The 18616-nt window shown below is 34.2% G+C and overlaps 1 protein-coding gene across 1 annotated transcript; it reads left to right on the top strand.

Moving 5' to 3' along the window:
- Positions 1–10451: 10451 nt before the first annotated feature.
- Positions 10452–17003, top strand: AILP1 (aluminum induced protein with YGL and LRDR motifs). Its single transcript, XM_008792755.5, has 5 exons — positions 10452–10737; positions 13814–14054; positions 14147–14267; positions 15814–15923; positions 16648–17003. The coding sequence occupies exons 1-5, from the start codon at positions 10535–10537 to the stop codon at positions 16681–16683; spliced, it is 711 nt and encodes a 236-aa protein (XP_008790977.1). The 5' UTR covers positions 10452–10534; the 3' UTR covers positions 16684–17003.
- The last annotated feature ends 1613 nt before the right edge of the window (positions 17004–18616 follow it).

Genomic DNA, 18616 nt, shown 5'->3' on the forward strand with positions numbered 1-18616 from the left:
CACTCTAACTCAAAGCTTAGCTATCTCATATATCTAGCCAAGCTCGATCAGCTTGATACATGGCTTAGCTCAGCTCTCCTGCTCGTCTTGAAGCGTAATAGATTAAAGAAATGCATACAATCATAAAAAAATTACTCATAATAAACAAATCGACCCTCTTGCCTCTATTATTTTTGATACATTTTTTTTGTATGCATTTCATTATTTTATCTAATATGCCTCCGGCCAACTTGTCTCCGGGTACTTTTCAAGCTCCAAGCCAAAGCGAGAGCAATGGCGGGGAAGTGGCTGTCACATTCTTAGAGGAAAGAGACAAGCAATGGTTGGTCATCAAGGAGCTGTTACTAATCCGCCATATATCAATCTCCTCGTCTTCTAATCTTTTCTTGTAGAAAAGTCTCCTCGCCGTTGGCTCACATGCCTGAGATTCTTCCTTCTCGTCAAGCCAACACTTAAACCATGGGCCACAAGATGTACAATGGCGATTACTATGGGCGCCATGTGAGGAAGCGTCACACTCAATTATACAAAGAAGATGGTGGCTCCAGTCCAAATCCCAGGCCATGGTTTCGTCTCCAAGCTCACATCACCATTTTGCCCTACCCACGCCCAAAGCGGCAGCCACTTGTCTTGGATTCCCTGGCTTTTCTCGAGGCTCCAAATCAGCCTCCCCCAGAATATTCTGCCCACTTGCCGAGGTGTCAGGCTTTCTTCAGATGCTCCTCACGAACAACATATCTCATGCCCACATTGCTGTCTCTCTCTCTCATGTTAATATTATTATGATCACTTTGAAAGCTATGATAACAAAAAAAAAATCTATTGGAAACTAGGGCTCACATCAATCGCTCCCACTGCTCACGGCATCATAAAAAAGCACCAGCGTATTGTGGATGCTGTTAATATTTATCTTGAAGAGACTCTGGTGACTGGGTGGATACGAGACGAGCACAGATGTGGAGATAGACACTTGTTGCTCAGTGACATCCATAGATTGATGAGAGATCATAGCTTCTTTCAGACTGTTCATGTGTACCATAAAGTAAAAAGGACCGCAGATTAGATTACTTCTTTTGCTTCTCAGCATGTAGAAGAGATTTTTTAGAAGAGTTATATAGATGTCCCTCCTCTTCGCCATCTCCTTTCTCTAGATACTATTGGCTGTACTTATGCAAGAGCTGTGTGAGCAGCTGTTGTATCAAAAAAATAAAGCGCGCGCGCTCTCTCTCTCTCTCTTATTATTATTGTTATTATTAATTTTGTTATTGCTGTTTGAAAGTAATATAAAAAAGAAAATCTATCCATAGCCAAAACGGGGACAGACATGAAATTTTGGGATATCCAATATAGAGGTATTTAATAACTTTAATAGTTGGCACCCTTTTGGTATGCCAATGTCTCAAACTATTGATAATTGGACCATTAGTTCAAGTCTTTTGGTTGGTTTCATGTGATAAATAGAAAAGATTTATGCTACTTTTAGTTGGAAAAAAAAGATGGAAGAAAAAAAAAATCATTTAACCAATTCCAAACACTTTATCCGCATTAAGTCATTTCTCATAAAAAGATAAATGGTTTTGAAAAATTATTTAATGAAATTAGATGGCGACTTTTGAGTAGGGAGTGCACGTTACTTAATTTGCTATGGCGGTACAAGGTACCCAGATTATTCTATGGTCATAGGATTCTTTGAGCTGCTTCAGATATTAATATTTTTAGGTAGTGAAGGATTCTCCGGCAGCCATGAAATTTGATGCATCCACTGAGAGGGCTGGTTGCTAGATTCGATGTTCTTGAAAGGAAAAGAACAAATTATTTAGTCCACAAAGTTGAGATCTGAACTCTCCCATCCTCCTAAATTAAGCTTTTTAAACTAAAAAAAATATTGCACTCTGGATATATTATTTGTTAATTGGCAAGGCGGTGGTTTTGACTACTTGTTGAAGGTCCATCTCTGGATCCTTTTGCGTTGTCATTTGTACTAATCATTTTTGTTCTGATCATCTCTTGCTTTTGGGTGCATGCCAGGTGCTAACCGGCCAGAAATACTTAACTTAAATTAAAGAATAAATCATAAAAATATTCTTAAAATTTATATTTATTATATTTGTATTTAATAGTTTACAAATCCTATATTTACATCTCCTAAAATTAACGGCATTAGTAAAATTATTTACTTTATATAAAAAATTAAAATTACTTCGACCATTGTTAGATAAAATTTATTTTAGTTATTTTTAATATATTTTTGCTATTTAGACTCTGTTTAAGATTAGCAATTTGATTAATATTTTGTTAAAATTATATATTAAAATATTAAATAAAAATAAATTTCTGAACATAAATTTTTTTAAACTATTAGATATAAAAATAATTTATCTCTAATTTTATTTTTTTAAAAAAATATTTTAGATTAAAATATAGACTAGTATAATGGCAAGAAGGCACCAACTTTGTACAGAATTTATGCATTCTGCCCCACTAGGAAACCATGTTTCTATGTGCAGTGTACTGCAGTAGTAAAAGGTCCTTACTGAAGTACATGTGTCCTTCAAATGCAGACAAGGAGCAGTGCATGGTAAGTGTTTATTGATTGATGAGCAGTGTCATTAGCCCTCATCCAACACATTAACTAGTCTTAAATAGAGAAGCGAACTTTGAAATGCAAACCTCCTACATCTAGTAGCCTATTAAGGCCTGTCACGTATCAATGTAATTAGTGTCATAATTTTTACGCAATGTTTTACTAGTCCAAAGTGAAGTAATTAAGAAGTTCAAATCAAAATTGGCTAAATCATTTCTGCAAAAAAAAAAAAAAAATGTTGCAAGTTGTTTTGTAGCGGATCTTGTCAAACCAAGAGATGATACTTTAATACCTATGTGATTCAACAAATTCGCACACCTTGCGTGTAGAAAATTCATTTAGTTGGGCTGAGAGGAGTCAATTCAGGTTACTTTTCTCTTCGGTAATTTGAAGTTTCTTCTTTCTAGAGGCACAATGGAGAAGAAAAAGTAAAACGATGACAATTATCACATCATTTATGAACCAGTGTCGTTACTATCACATGCACCAATTGGAATAAGGTGACCAGTTTTAAGAAACTAGGTTTGCAGAAATGAGTCATAGCTCTTTAAAAATGACATATATACACATATACATATTCGTTTATATATATTTATATCTGTGTTTGCATATAAAATAACTTAAATGAAGTGCAATATAAGTGGAAGTTACAATTCTAAAAATAAAAAATGACTCATAATTAATATAGTAGTCGAGCTTTAAATTGAAGCTTTGCATCTTTCAGGGGCTAAACTCACAATTGTTCAATCCTTTCTAATTGATGGTTTGAATTGGATGTATTGCAGAATAATAATTGTATGGGTGACCAAGCAGCATGGACATGTAAGACTTAGCCTTAATCAGCAATTTTTCTGCAACATAGAGGGCTAGTAATGGGGAATCAGATCTTTCCTTTCAACTCCAAATTGGAGGGAGGATCCCAACCCAAGTCGCATTTGGTGGGTATTATGTAGCATCATTTCTTTTTAGTTCCATGTGAATTCTTTTAGCTATCTGTCCTTATGATAATAAGAAATGATAAATGTAACCAATACCTATTCCACTATAATGATTTTGATGAGGCTTAAATTCTGATCCCATCATGATCAGTCACATCATGAAATAAAGCATTTCATAACTTAACAATGATGAGGACTTAAGGATTCTTTATGTAATCAATAAGCTATATTATGGCATAAATCTCAAACTTGATTTTAAAGATATATGTCTCGTTTCTACAATATATAATATAGGGGGGCAATTTATACCTACAGGGCAACCCATTGTCTCTCATTTAGGTCTCAAAATACTAATTACGTATGGTGAGGCCCTAGTTTTTAAGAAGAAAAATAAAATAAAATTCAATGGCTTGACTTCGACTTCAACGGACTCAAATTGTTCTAGGATGGCATGGAGATTAGTGGAAGTGGAATTGAGAGCGAGGCTGTAGGGGATTTGAGATCTCTTGAATAAGGTCAAATTTATGAGCATATTGGTCAGGGCAATAAACTTCCACTTGATATGAATAGTCATGGTTAAATAATACTGTCAAAGTGTAGGTCTCAAGAGGCCAGGAAATTTATCTAAACAATATGTTCACAACCCATTTAAAGCTGAGTCTAGAATTAGGGTTGGTAACTACCTAAATGAACTAGGGTCATAAGTTTGTGGTTGGAAGGAATAAAAAAAAGCAAAAAGGTGATTAGGGTCTATATCAAAGAAAACTTTCAAGCAGTCTAACGTCAAGGATGATGATGGTGATAATAAATGAACTTGTATAGAGATATAGTTGAGGATATTCTTTCCATAGATATATAGGTTACTTGATAATGCCATTTTTAAGAAGCAACATTGTAAATACGACTACATAACTTGATAGGCATCATCCATCCTATTGCTAATCTTCCAATGGTAAGGTTCAAAACCTCCTATTAAGAGATGGGTAAGAACAGAAAAAAAAAACACCATGATGTTGTGCAAATCTTTTTGAATATACATATATATTTATTGTTGAATGCAATAATTAGCTCTATCATATGCTTGAAATTTGGAAATCTAGTAGAGTAAGATGAGAACCTCTCGATCAAGAATTCTAGTGTTGCTTTTATCCTTAGTTGTAGAGGAGCCATATGCCGCTACCTTAGGATAAAAGCAATATAACGAGGAAAAAAAATAAATCCCCTTCGAATGGTTAAAAACTAATCAATGAGAAACTCTATAGGTGGTGGGGCTTTTATTTCAAAGGACGTGAACTTAAAACACATGGCAACTGCTATCAAGACTCCATTGGTCATGATTGCTTAGAGAGAGAAAGAGTTAGATGGCTTAATTGATTTCTTCTAATGGGAACCTTCACTATTTCTATGCAATTGATCCAAAACCAAATTTAGTGATGAAGTTGGTTGTATGTAGAGTAGGAAATTTATATACCTTGCCCTCTTCTATTAGTTGAACATATCCAATTATAATGGAATAAAAGCCTCTATCCCTTGACCAAAAGGAAGTAGTTGTGGAATTTGTGTAAGAGACTAGATGAGAAAGTGAGACCCAAATAATAATATTGAGAAGTTGAGAATGACTTCTTACCTACAAAGGAATGAGATTGTTCATAGATCTTGGAGAACTCTTTACTTAGCTGCATCAATTGACAACTACTTTAATGGTTAGTCAAAAAGGATCAACATAATAATTTGAGATGATTATGTTTCTATTTCTTCAAACATAATTAATTCAAATTACAACACAATCATCTAGCCTTTTTGGCACATATTTGGCATCAACTTTATAGATTCTTATTTGCCAAGTATTTCTATCTAGACTTATCTCTGATGCTATTACAGATTTTTTGATATCTTTTTTCACAATCTCTATTTAAGTTACTTCAGGTATTCCTCTTCATTTTTTACTGTCTTCAACACAAATTGAAGTACCTTTTCTTATAGAAGTCTCTTCATATTTTCACTATATACATCCATACCATCTCAATTGTTTTTTCATCACTTTATCTTTAATTTATGCAATTCTTACAGCTCCCCTAATATATTAATTTTTAATTTATCCCTCATAATTTTATCATACATCTGTCTTAACATTTTCATTTCTAGCATAACTAATTTACTTTTATATACTTTCTTTGTTACCTAAGTTATACAATATTACAGACCTTTGTATTATTCTATAAAATTTGCTATCAAGTCTCCAAGGTATTTGTTTATCACATAACACCCTAAATGCAACCCCCCAGTTCATGCAACCAACTTTAGTTGTATTGCATATATCTTGATTTATCATGCTATTTAATCAATTTAAATATGTGAGAGAAATTTTAATTGTTAATCATTGAGCATCTTATGGATCAATAAGGAACGGAGCTATAGCAACATATGATCAAGTAGGTGATCTCTTAAAAAACGGGTAACAATAAATGTAAATAGGATTTGTTGAGTGAATTAAAAAGGAAGTTTTTTGATTCTTCTAATAGTCATATATGCTATCTTCAAAGATCATGGTGGATTGTATTGGCGATCAAATGCTCACAAATTTTTGCAAATGTGGGATAACAAGGTGACAACCAATCTTAACAACAATGTCATATATATCAAGAAGGAAGTTTTGCGTTCTTCTTATATAAATATATGCTATTTTCAAAGACCCCAGTAGATTGTCTCATTAGAAACTGACAGAATATGATGGACATATACAATCTTAGAGAGACTATCACATGGATTGAGAAGAAAGTTTTCTAATTCTCTTAGTAACTAAATATTTTCTAACTATATATATCGCTTTAAAGCCTATGGTGAATCATGTTGGTGAAGAAAAACTAACAGAATATGGTAAGTATGGGAAGAAAGCAGCATTTAATCTTAGCAAAAAAGTCACATGGACTAAGAAAAGTTTTCCAATTCTTTTGACAATAGTATAGCTACTTTCAAATACTACGGTGGATTGTGTCGATGATTAAAAACTAACAAAATATGGTACAAAATCTTTACAAGACTATCACATGGATTGGGAAGGAAGTTTTCTTATTTTTTTAGCAATTGTGCCACTTTAAAAATTATGGTGGATTATGTCAGGGATTAAAAACTAATAGAATATGGTGAATAGACTAGAAAAAGTTTTTCGATTCTTTCGGCAATAATATAGCTACTTTCAAATACGATGGTGGATTATGTCGATGATTAAAAACTGACAAAATATGGTACATAATCTTAACAAGACTATCACATGGATTGAGAAGAAAGTTTTATGGTTTTCTTAGCAATTGTGCCACTTTAAAAACTATGGTGGATTGTGTTGGTGATTAAAAACTAACAGAATGTGGTGAACAAAAAAGACATGTCGACTAAAAAAAAAAAATTTCAATTCTTTTGGCAATAGTATAACTATTTTCAAACACCATAGTAGATTATGTTAGTGATTAAAAATCAACAAAATATGCTACATAATCTTAACAAGATTATCATGTGGATTGAGAAGAAAGTTGTCCAATTTTTTTAACAATTGTGCCACTTTAAAAACCATGGTGGATTATGTCGGTGATTAAAAACTAATAAAATGTGGTGAAACAAAAAGTCATGCAGACTAAGAAAAGTTTTTCAATTCTTTCGATAACAGTAGAGCTACTTTCAGAGAGCATGATGGATTTTGTCAGTGACTATAAATTGACAAAATAAGGTAAAAAATTTTAACAAGATTATCATGTGGATTGAGAAGAAAGTTTTCTAATTTTCTTAACAATTGTATCACTTTAAAAACCATGGTAGATTATGTCGGTGATTAAAAACTTATAGAATATGGTGAACAAAAAAATCATATGGACTAGAAAAAGTTTTTCAGTTCTTTCAGCAATAGTATAACTACTTTCATATACCATGGTGGATTATGTTGGTGATTAAAACCTGACCAAATATGGTACATAATCTTAAGATTAAAATGGAAGTTTTCCAATTTTCTTCGCAAATGTGCCACTTTAAAAACCATGGTGGATTATGTTGGCGATTCAAAACTGACAGAATGTGGCGAACAAAAAAGTCATGTGGACTAGAAAAAGTTTTCCAATTCTTTTGACAATAGTATATCTACTTCTAGATGCCATGGTGGATTGTGTTGGTGATTAAAAACCGACAAAATACGGTATATAATCTTAACAAGATTATATCACTTGGATTGAGAAGAAAGTTTTCTAACTTTTTTAGCAATTGTGCCACCTTAAAAACCATGATGGATTATATTGGTTATTAAAAACTTATAGAATATGGTGAACAAAAAAGTCATGTGGAGTAGGAAAACTTTTCTAATTCTTTCGGCAATAGTGTAGCTACTTTCAAATACTATTTTGGATCGTGTCAGTAATTAAAAATCGACAAAATATGATACATAATCTCAACAAGACTATCACGTGGATTGAGAAGAAAGTTTTTTATTTTTTTTAGCTATTGTGCCACTTTAAAAACTATGGCGGATTATGTCGGTGATTAAAAACTGACAGAATGTAGTGAACAAAAAAATCATGTGGATTAAGAAAAGTTTTCTATTTCTTTTGGCTATAGTGTAGCTACTTTTAAATACCAAGGTGGATTATGTCAGTGATTAAAACTCGACAAACTATGGTACATAATTTTAACAAGACTATCACGTGTATTGAGAAAGAAGTTTTTCAATCTTCATATCAATTGTGCCACCTTAAAAACAACGATGGATTTCATCTATGATTAAAATTGACAGAATGTGGTGAACATGGGAAGAATGTGATATTCACTCTTAGTGAGTATATATACATGAGCTGAGAAAGAAGTTTTCCAATTTTTTTGGCAATCATATACGATACTTCAAAAGACTATGGTGGATTGTGTCAGAGATTGAAAAGTGATAGAATGTATTGGATGTGGAAAGGAGATATAAAATCTTAGTGAGACCACCAGAGAAGAAAGTTTTTCAATTTTCTTAGAAATCGTATATGCCATTTTAAAGACCATGCTATATTTTGTCAGTGATTAAAACTAACTAAATGTGGGGGACATGGGAAGAAGATGGTATTCTATTTTAGCGAGACAATCAAATGGATCGAGAAAGAAATTCTCCTATTCCCTTAGCAATCATATATTTTGCATCCAAAGGCCAAGGTGGATCCTGTCAATCATCGGAAACTGATAGAATATGGTAGATATGGGAAGAAGGAAATATAATCTTAGTGAGACCACCACATTGACTGAGAAAAAAATTTCTCGATCCTCTTAGTAATCATAAACATTACATTCAAAGATCAAAGTGGTTTATCTCGATAATCAAAATTAGAAGATATGGTAAGCACTTTCATCGTAGCATAGGGCAGTTCATGCAGGGTTATAGGATTCTACTTATTTAAGGAGAACTAAAGAATTAGTGAAGAGACAAGGAATCAATCTCAAAATTTGTTTATTTTCATTTGCAATCATTCATCTTAATTTGGTCATTTCTTGTGATCCTTTTTCTTTGTAGTGGTTTGTAGTTGTGAAATTTATACTTCTTTCTCTACCATGTGGTGATCTCTATTAGTAGCTAATAAAGATAAATTGTTCATCTTTAGCTAATTCTATTTTATTATCTTATTGTTCTAGGTAAGCATTATGCTTCTTATAGTTATTCTTTTTTCTTTTTGAATTTTTGAAGTCCTTAATGCTGAGGCAATGCAAGAATTCACAGCTGCACATATTTAGTCAGAGAAACCCAACTGATTGCCCTTTGTGCACTTGTTTTCCATTTTTTTTAATCTTTTTTGGGTGGGAGGTCACTTTTTAATTATTAGTCACTTGGAAATTAGAATTAAGGTTAACAAATGTGATCAAAATAACAATAAAAAGTAAACAGCTCCATTCCATTGAGGAAAGGGGGGAAAAAATAGAATGGAAGCTATAAAGATGTTCAAGATTATCGTGCTCGATCTTCGCCCATATGCTTATCGATTTAAGCTAAATGTGCACATTTTTTTTTTTTGGAAACAATTGTATAGGATATTGTTGTTTCCTATATGCGTGAATGTTTTTTTTTTCAAAAAAGGGAAAAAACTCTACATGTTTGAGCAAGCCATGAGCTTGCAAGTGAAAAAAAAAAAAAAAAAAAAGATTCTACATGTTTGAGCAAGCCATATGAGCTCACATGTAATTATATGCATGAGGAAAGAAAGATTAAGGACTTCGGAAAAATAAAGGGAGACATCAACAAGAACGGCAGCTCCAATTGAGTGGGACCACTTCCCTTTGGATAACGTTTTATGACGGCACCCTACATGATACCCAACTTTACAACTAATACCTCCACTTCTTTCTTTGTTCAATTTGCTACGTCATGACTTCACTCTTCCCCCTAAAATTCTTACAAAAAAAAGAAAAAAAGAAAAAAATATTTTAAAATAATTAATATATATTTATATAAATCAAAAAATTCACATTGACACGACACCAAAAATATGCTGGTCGGCGAGTAATACCGGATTCGAGTGCAAACCATGCACCGTATACGACCCTCACGACTTCCATGCGCGGGCCATCGTCGAGGACGGTGCATCACCTTTGTTATAATTAAAATATATAAAGATTACAAACATAAATAAATAAAATTTATTGTTATGATTCGGATGCTGTGAACCGATCACCGTAATTTTTATAATAATTTTTAATATCTGTTTTTTTTTTAGAAAAAAGTTTGGGTGCAATTCGGTTTACCAGTCTTAATTCAGAATTACTGTAGGAAACAGCATGTTATTAATTTCTATCCCTGGAGCATTTTGTCGTCATTGACGTAAGATAGGAGGAGAGATAAAATGAACAGGAGAGATTAGTAGGGAGAGAGAAAGAGGTGGGCCCCAAGTAGCTCTCAAGCTCGGCTATATAAGGCCAAAGATCCCCCTGGCTGCCTTCCACCTCTCCATTGTATAGATCTTGGTCTTCGTTTCTGAGCTTCTTGGTGGGTAGAGGGAGGGAGAGAGAGATGTTGGGTGTGTTCAGCGGCGAGGTAGTGGAGGCGCCGGCGGAGCTGGTGGCGGCGGGGAGCAGGACGCCGTCGCCGAAGACGCGGGCGTCGGAGCTCGTGAGCCGATTCATCGGGAGCTCCGCGCCGGCCGTGTCGATCCAGATCGGCGCCGTCGGCCAGCTCGCCTACTCCCACGCCAACCAGTCTCCCTTCCGCCCGAGGTGCCTTCCCAATTCTTGCAACCCAGTCATCTTTCTTTTTTCTTTTTTCCTTTTTCCTTTTTCCATCTGGTGTTGTTGTTTTCGAACCCTCGATCTTAGAAGTGGTGGCGAAAGCTATATATATCCATGCGTTTCCGAGACTTCCATGCTCTCTCTCTCTCTCTCTCTCTCTCTCTGCTATTCTTCTTACTTTTTTCCCCTCTTTTTTCGTTTACCAGTATTGTTGTTTTTATCTAGAATTTTCTTCTTTTGATGAAATTTTGTCAATAATTTTTCTATTGTGTGAAGCGTGGAGATTTGGATTGCTTGGATCTACGATGATTTGCCTTGAAAATCATGAAAAATCAGAGCTTTTATTTATTTTACCTTTTCTTATATAGCAATGATTTTTTTTTCAATTCTACATACATTTTTTTTTCTTTTTTCTCGAATATAAAATGCTTTCTTCTAAAATGAGGAAGAAGAATGCCAATATACAAATAGAAATACTGGAAATATTTTGATATTTGCATGGTGATTGGGAGGCTAGCTGTGCCATTTTCTTATAAAGATTTGTACAAGGTTTGAATGAATATAATTTGATCTAATAATACTGATATACAAGTTATAAACAATAAAATTAACTGTAGTATTCTTTTTTTTTCCCCTTTACTTTTCTAATAATAAAATATTATTATTCTTATTATTTTTCCCCATCTGGTTTCATTGAGGGTGGGTGGAAGGGTTTGGAAGCTTGTGGCTGGGAAAACCGCCCACAGTTTGGACTTGAGAAAGAAAGAAAGAAAGAAAGAAAGAAAGAAAAGCAAAAGAGAAGGAAACCAGGCTTTGGAAAATTTTAGCTGCAAGCTAGGGGACAAATTGTATCGCATGGGACCCATAAGGACTGTGGGATAAGAACAGAGCAGCCCTCTCGTTCTTATCCACCAGCTAACCCGGGACCAAATGTGACCCAGCTGGCTGTGGCTCACCGGGCGCCCAGAGATCAAGAGATGGGCAGCATCTGTCTTATTTCTGGCCTGATGTCAATTAATTATTTTGGCACAACATTTTTTGAATGCACCCGATTGGCCCAAAGCTCTGCACCACAATGTTTCCATGGCTGGCTTGTTGCCTTGTTAATTTGATCTTTTTTTCCTTAGAATATAATGAATCTCATGAATATATATATATATATATATATATATATATATATATATATATATATATATATAAGAAGAGCCTCTTGAGATAAGGATATTATCAAGTACTGTTTGAAGGTGACACTAGAAATGGCATGGGGGTGGCCAGGAAAAAGACTTGGTTGATAGTGAATTTGTTGAAAGGGGATGGAAACAAGTTGGAGTGCATCTAAATAATCCATCAAAATTTTTCTGAAAAATTCTCGATCCACACATGCAGGATTGCTTAAGAGATCCATCGAAAGTATGGAGGATTACATTGAGTTAATTTTGTTGCTATTATATCTTAATACTATAATTTAATATAATGTTTTATCAAAAAATGATTAAAACATATTTATTTTTATTAATAATTATTTATAAATAATAAGTAAATCATAGTATTAATTATTTATGATTATTTATTGATTAATTGTTTAATAATTATAATCATATTTATTTTTAAAATTTATCAGTTAATTAATAGCTGATGATTATTGCTTTAGGACTAATAACTATTAGTAATTATTTATACATTATAAAACTAATTAGTATCTATTTACAAATAATAATTACAATAACTTATAATAAAATAATTATTTTTTTTAATTATTTCTATTTTTGGCTGAGCTCAAGCTATCCAAGTCTTTCTAGATCAGCATGTTTGGTAATCAAACAAGTTAAATTCAAGCTAAATTTCTAGCCAAGCACGAGCCGATGTGGAGTTTGTTCTTTCGATAATCCTAATATTTACCTGCTGTGTGGTGAAAATTCGAAGCACTAGATGTTTGATTTTTGCTTACTTTATGATGAACCAGCTTTACTTAGACCATCTACCTATATGGAATTTTGGAATCCTACCACATAAGGTCCCACAGAGCAATACCTAACATTTCCTCCAAAGATATAGGTGGCCAGCTCTATTTCTGTGAACAAGCTATGCTGAGTGCAAGCTTATCTAGGACCACTTTTCCTCCTCTTGCAGGCAACAAGTCCAAACAGTGAAAGACACGTGGTAGACTCCGTATAAGATTTTTTTTACTCACATCAACATCAAAATTTGAATATATTCTTGATGCACCCCAACTTTAAGAGATATAGTTAGCCTAGTAGTACATGGAGTTTGTTCATTGGATAGATTCTGACGTACAATTCCCAATTGTAATCTTGTAGACAAAGGGCTTTAGCTATTCAGGGTGAGGTAAAAAAAGTAAATTCAGGTTAGTTCTACCTATATTTTGGTCCTACCAAGGTTCGTTGGGTCAAGTTGGTGCAACATATAATATGTCCATTTCTAACCAACTTTGACTAGTTACCTCCTAGCATCAAGGTACTTGTGCTAATTAAAGTATAGATTTCTAGCTCTCTCATGTTGGCTGAGAATATTTTTTTATGTTCAAACTTTAGGAGATGTTTCTCCAAGTTCTTTTAATATGAGCAATTCTTCTTATTCTTCTGTTATTTTTATTAAATAATTGACAGCCCACCTACCGTTGGTTGGTTGTAATACGTTTCTTCTGTTGATCAAGAGAAACTTTATGTTGAAATCTTAGGAGGTGCTATTCCAAGAATTTATCGTAAAAAGTTTTTGCATGAACAGCCTACCTAGTGAGGAAAAAAATTAGTGAGGAAAAACATTACTGTTCTCTGATCGATCAGCTATAGTGTTTGATGGATTGCAGATGTCCAGTACCTGATCCATCCCTTAATAATTTAATTTCTAGAGGGAAATGAGGGGCGTTCAGAAGTGGACGTTGGATCTGGATCTCAATCCCTTATTTTGCCTAGCTGATTGAAACATAGTCCTCAAAGCTTCAAACTAGTTTTTTTTAACCAGAGTCCACTTTTAAACCAAAATTTGAACCTCAACGGTTCTCTTCCAGAGGATGACAACTACCAACGGTGAGAACTTGTTGCAGGTCGTTTGCAGCAAAGGATGACATATTCTGCCTGTTTGAAGGAGTGCTGGATAACCTTGGACGCTTAAAGCAGCAGTATGGACTCTCCAAGACTGCCAATGAGGTGGTGCTCGTCATCGAGGCCTACAAGGCTCTCCGCGACCGGGCTCCATATCCACCCAGCTTCATGCTTGCCCACCTCACTGGCAATTTCGCCTTTGTGCTCTTTGACAAGTCGACTTCTTCAATCCTTGTTGCTTCTGTGAGTCATCATCCCCACCCTCGGCACTTTTTAAGTACCTGGCATCCAGCTCCAGTGGCTAATGATGCTCAGTTATATCTGTAATGTAACAGGATCCGGATGGAAAGGTTCCTTTGTTCTGGGGGATTACTGCAGATGGGTACGTGGCCTTTGCTGACAATCTGGACCTGCTCAAAGGATCATGCGGCAAGTCTCTCGCACCGTTCCCTCAAGGTAATTGATCTATTGATCGATAACTTTTATCATTCATTTGGTCATCATTTATTTAATTATTATAATGGGGTCGATGCTCCGACATTGTATAACAACACACTGTATGGCCCCTAACCTTTCCCCCCTGTATGGCCTCACTAGATGTTATTTCACGTACAAATCTATGATTTTGAAATGAAAATTCCAATATCTGTAGGCAAATAAACATGATGTTCGTTGTCATTAATCTTCTTAAATATACCCAGCTTTTTACTATGTATATGGGCTACTATCTTTAGTTAACTTATTGTTCACAACTACAAAGTAAGCGAGGGCACAATCATTAAACCTCTTGAGTTGCCGTTGCTAGTCGATGATTATATATTTTTTAGAGGCCTAATTATATTAGTAATTAATTACTTCATGTGACTCTTTCCATCATATCTGGAATCAATTTAATATCATGATCTTCTCAAAGAGTCATGTAACTGAGTGTTCTATTATAATCATCACATCACTTTATGGATCTTCTGTGAAGGCAAACCCCACTTATTATACTGTAGATCTTAGACTTGGTTTTCATAAATAAGCTCGCAAAGACTGCTGAACTCATAGTCATGAAGTTATAATATTTACTGATCAACAGAAAAATAAGATCTGAGTAATAACTTTTGCTCCATGTAACTTTCAAAGATCAGTTTTACATCAAAAAAAGTTTCAAAGATCAGTTCCTAGATGGACTCCAGATTCCTTTCGGATGTTAATGGAACTCGACACAAATGGGCAACTTTCTTATAGTTGGAATAAGAATGATATGGGCATCATATGATGTTACCATACAAGGAATCAATTTAACTTGGGTATTATTTTGATAATATCTAGTATGGAACTATCTATTAATTTATTTCTAAAATGAGTAATCCATACTTACATCACTATCAGTTGTGCCTTTGCCATTCGGAATATTTCTTGTTTCCCTATGACCATGCAAGGCTATTAAAATCTTTCCTTAAACTTATGTAATAATGCTCTTCCTAATATTGGTAGGTTCACTTGGTCTAGTGCTTGCTTGACTAAATTGTTTTCTATGTTAATAATTTTCTAAATAACCCTAAATGAAGTCCAACAAGGTAATTGCAAGGTTCGGAACTACCAGCAAGCAATCCCAACTTCTTGTGTTTATGCATGAATTAGTGATTCCGCAATTTTAATACTTACCTTCAACTACTAGAATTCACAAGCGTATTTCTCTATGGTCTCAATGCATTTGAGATTGTTATAAGTGATTTGTCCTTGATGAACTTCCCATATTCTTCCATGTGTTTGCTTGTCCTTTACCGTTTTGTTCTCAGAAGGATTCAACTTGTAACACCATGATGAAGCACTGCAATTGATCTGGGTCTCCCCTACTATATTCAAGAGATTATTTGAACACCCTTCAATGCTTATTTAACCAATCATGGATCTTATCATAAACAAATAGGATTATTTTGATTCCCTTTTGAGTTACTAGCCCATACAACTCATAATATTCATCCTTATATGATTGTTGGTGGTTGGACTGCAGGATGTTTCTATTCAAACAGTCTGGGAGGTTTGAAAAGCTTTGAGAACCCAAAGAACAAGGTCACTGCTATTTTAGCAAATGAAGAAGAGATATGTGGTGCAACTTTCGAGGTTACTGTTCATTCTCTTCTATGAAAATATGAATGTTTAATGTTTTCTAATATTTTGAGGAAAACTTTTTTCTTATATTGATTGTAGATTATGTCAGATGTCTGATACCCTTTTTTCCTCGATATATAATATGAGAACCACATTACATGAGGACTGCAACAAGGCCACAAATATTAAACTGAAGTAAATAAATTTCTGCATCAAGCTTTTTGTCTTGAATATCTTGACTGTGTATTGGATTTGGCAGTCAATTAATGGATATCATTACATAGATACATGGGAATTCTTGGTGAGACTAAAAGCTTACGGAGATAGAACTGAAGTTATGTCTACGGGTAAATGGCACGCATGAGAATAGCATATCCAATATCAGGTTTGGGTCAAAGTGGCAACTGAAAAAGGAGAAATGGAAGAAAAAGTGTGATGGTTTCATGTCTCCCAAACCAAGAACCAGACATGGTGGTGTTAGCAGAGACAGTAGATCTGGCCTTCTCCAATCTTTTTACTAATTAAAGGACCTAGATGGGCTTTCAATTAAGCAGGAAGCTTTGATGTGCCAAAAAAAGGATTCCTTCCAAGAAACATGGAATCTGCCGTCTAATTGCATCACTCATACTAAGAAAAATAACTTGTATTGTTTTTGAGAAAGGATGAAAAACTTGTATTATCTTTCATCTTCCTTAACAAAATATAAAAGTTTAATTTCTCCTATTATATATTCCAGGTTGAAGGATCTACCGTCCTCACAGCAACCCATTAGAAGCGAGCTGCAAGTTAGTTGTGGAGCAGGGGATAGTATGTTGCTGTGAAGGGATGCACAAGGCATGAAGTTACCATGTATATAATGTTGGAATGCCATGAGTTTAGCTAGTCCTTTGCTTTGTGCTTGTGTCTGGAGGTTGTTCTCATATTGAAAAAATCTTGGGTAGTTCTCTTTATCAATTTGGAATAATCTTGTAGGTGCAATCTTCCTTCATAAATGCATCGAGTTCAGACCTTATGTATGTAAATTTTGTTATGTTCAGGAGAATGCTGGAAGCAACTCTTTCCGTATCATATAGAATTTATTTTTTTTTTGCATATTATCTTATGATCCTTAGCACTTGTTGCAAAACCCAAGGCAGGGTTCTTTAAAAATTTAAAAAATAAAATAAAATTCAATGGTGGAGTTTCTCACCCTTTTTTACAGGGCATAAAGGGGGTAAGGTCTGAAAAACAAGTCTCTTTTGAATCCAATTATTCTTTGGGGATATACATGTGTTATGCATAGCAAAAGGAATGATTCATTTCCCAAGTTCTTAAATGTTTTGCATATAAAATATTTCTGATAGCATTAAAGATATTCAAAATAAAGACTCACATAAAAACAATACTTTCTTTAAAAAATGAAAAAAACTATGCCAAGTGAAGGGAAAGAAATAAGAATTACATGGTTTGGTGTTTTCTATATGTTTACGGGGCATCACGTCAGAAAGAACAAAAGTCATGGAGGCCATGTTAAAAATGTCACAACTTAACATTTTACCAAGAGTGATGGAAGGAGACATCATAAGAATGAATATTGGGCTGGGACAAGCTACAACCTGCATGACCTAACCCATATGTAAGTTATTTAGCCTTTCTTACACTAATCCTATATTTACCTTTAGTGATCCTAACCAAAAGTTTTAATTGTTTAAGGTTTCTACAATTACTCTAAGACAAACCTTAGTGATTGTAAATTTAAGCCCTTGTGCTGGTGAGCACTATTAGCACAAGAACTACTACAAACATAGGTATACTTTTAGACATTATTTGTAACAATCCAGGATCTTGCTTAAAAAGGTAGCTAAGAAAGTATTATTTAAGTTTCTTAGCCTGTATATATATTCAAGATCTACTAAATATATAATCGATCCAGAACCAAGGATACGCCCTCATAAATTGGTTCACTTAGAGGAAGACCATTTTGAAGTTATCATAAGGCTAGGCCGCCCCACATAAATAACCAGCAGCAAGTATACATTTTGATGTTGAACATGCAATCATGCGACATTTACTTGTGATTCCAGGCTGATGTTGGTGGGGTTCTCTTGATACTGATCCGATCAACTAGATCTGAGTTGAGCTCAAAACAGGTCCAACGCCTTACGTCTATGTCAGATAAATCTGACCCTACTACTACAGATGATGTCTTCATTTCAATGTTAGTCCAGATAAAATCCAAATCATCCAACACCATCTATTTAGGCATTCAATATGTGCTTATAGTCAACTTTGACAATTATTTATAGTTCTAGTCATTAGTCAATGCAGGGAAAGCTAAAGCCAACAAATAATATCAAATATCCAAGTTCTCTTGTAGTCAAATTTTTGACTTGTTGTTTTGTCTTTATTACATTGCTAATCATCTACAATGTTTGTTTCTAATGCGCTTCCTGGCTAGGCCGTTTTGGGATTTTCTCCATCTCTTATTTACTCTTTCCTCCGATGATTTCGGTTTTAGCACTGTTTTTCTTTTTGTTTCCAGAAAAAATGTGATGTTTATTTCATAAATTTTCTGATGTGTTCATCCTGACCCTAGGAAAGCATATATGCAGTATTCTTTTTGTTGTTTGAAGAGAAGGGTAAAGTATCCATCGAATATATTGAAACACAACTAGCTAGCATTTCAAGATTAAAGGAAAGAGAAGAAAAAGGAAGGGACTGCAAAA

This window comes from Phoenix dactylifera, chromosome 8, assembly GCF_051530095.1.
Source record: "Phoenix dactylifera cultivar Ajwa chromosome 8, Ajwa_hap1_PhDact_Kaust_v1.1, whole genome shotgun sequence".
Taxonomy (NCBI): domain Eukaryota; kingdom Viridiplantae; phylum Streptophyta; class Magnoliopsida; order Arecales; family Arecaceae; genus Phoenix; species Phoenix dactylifera.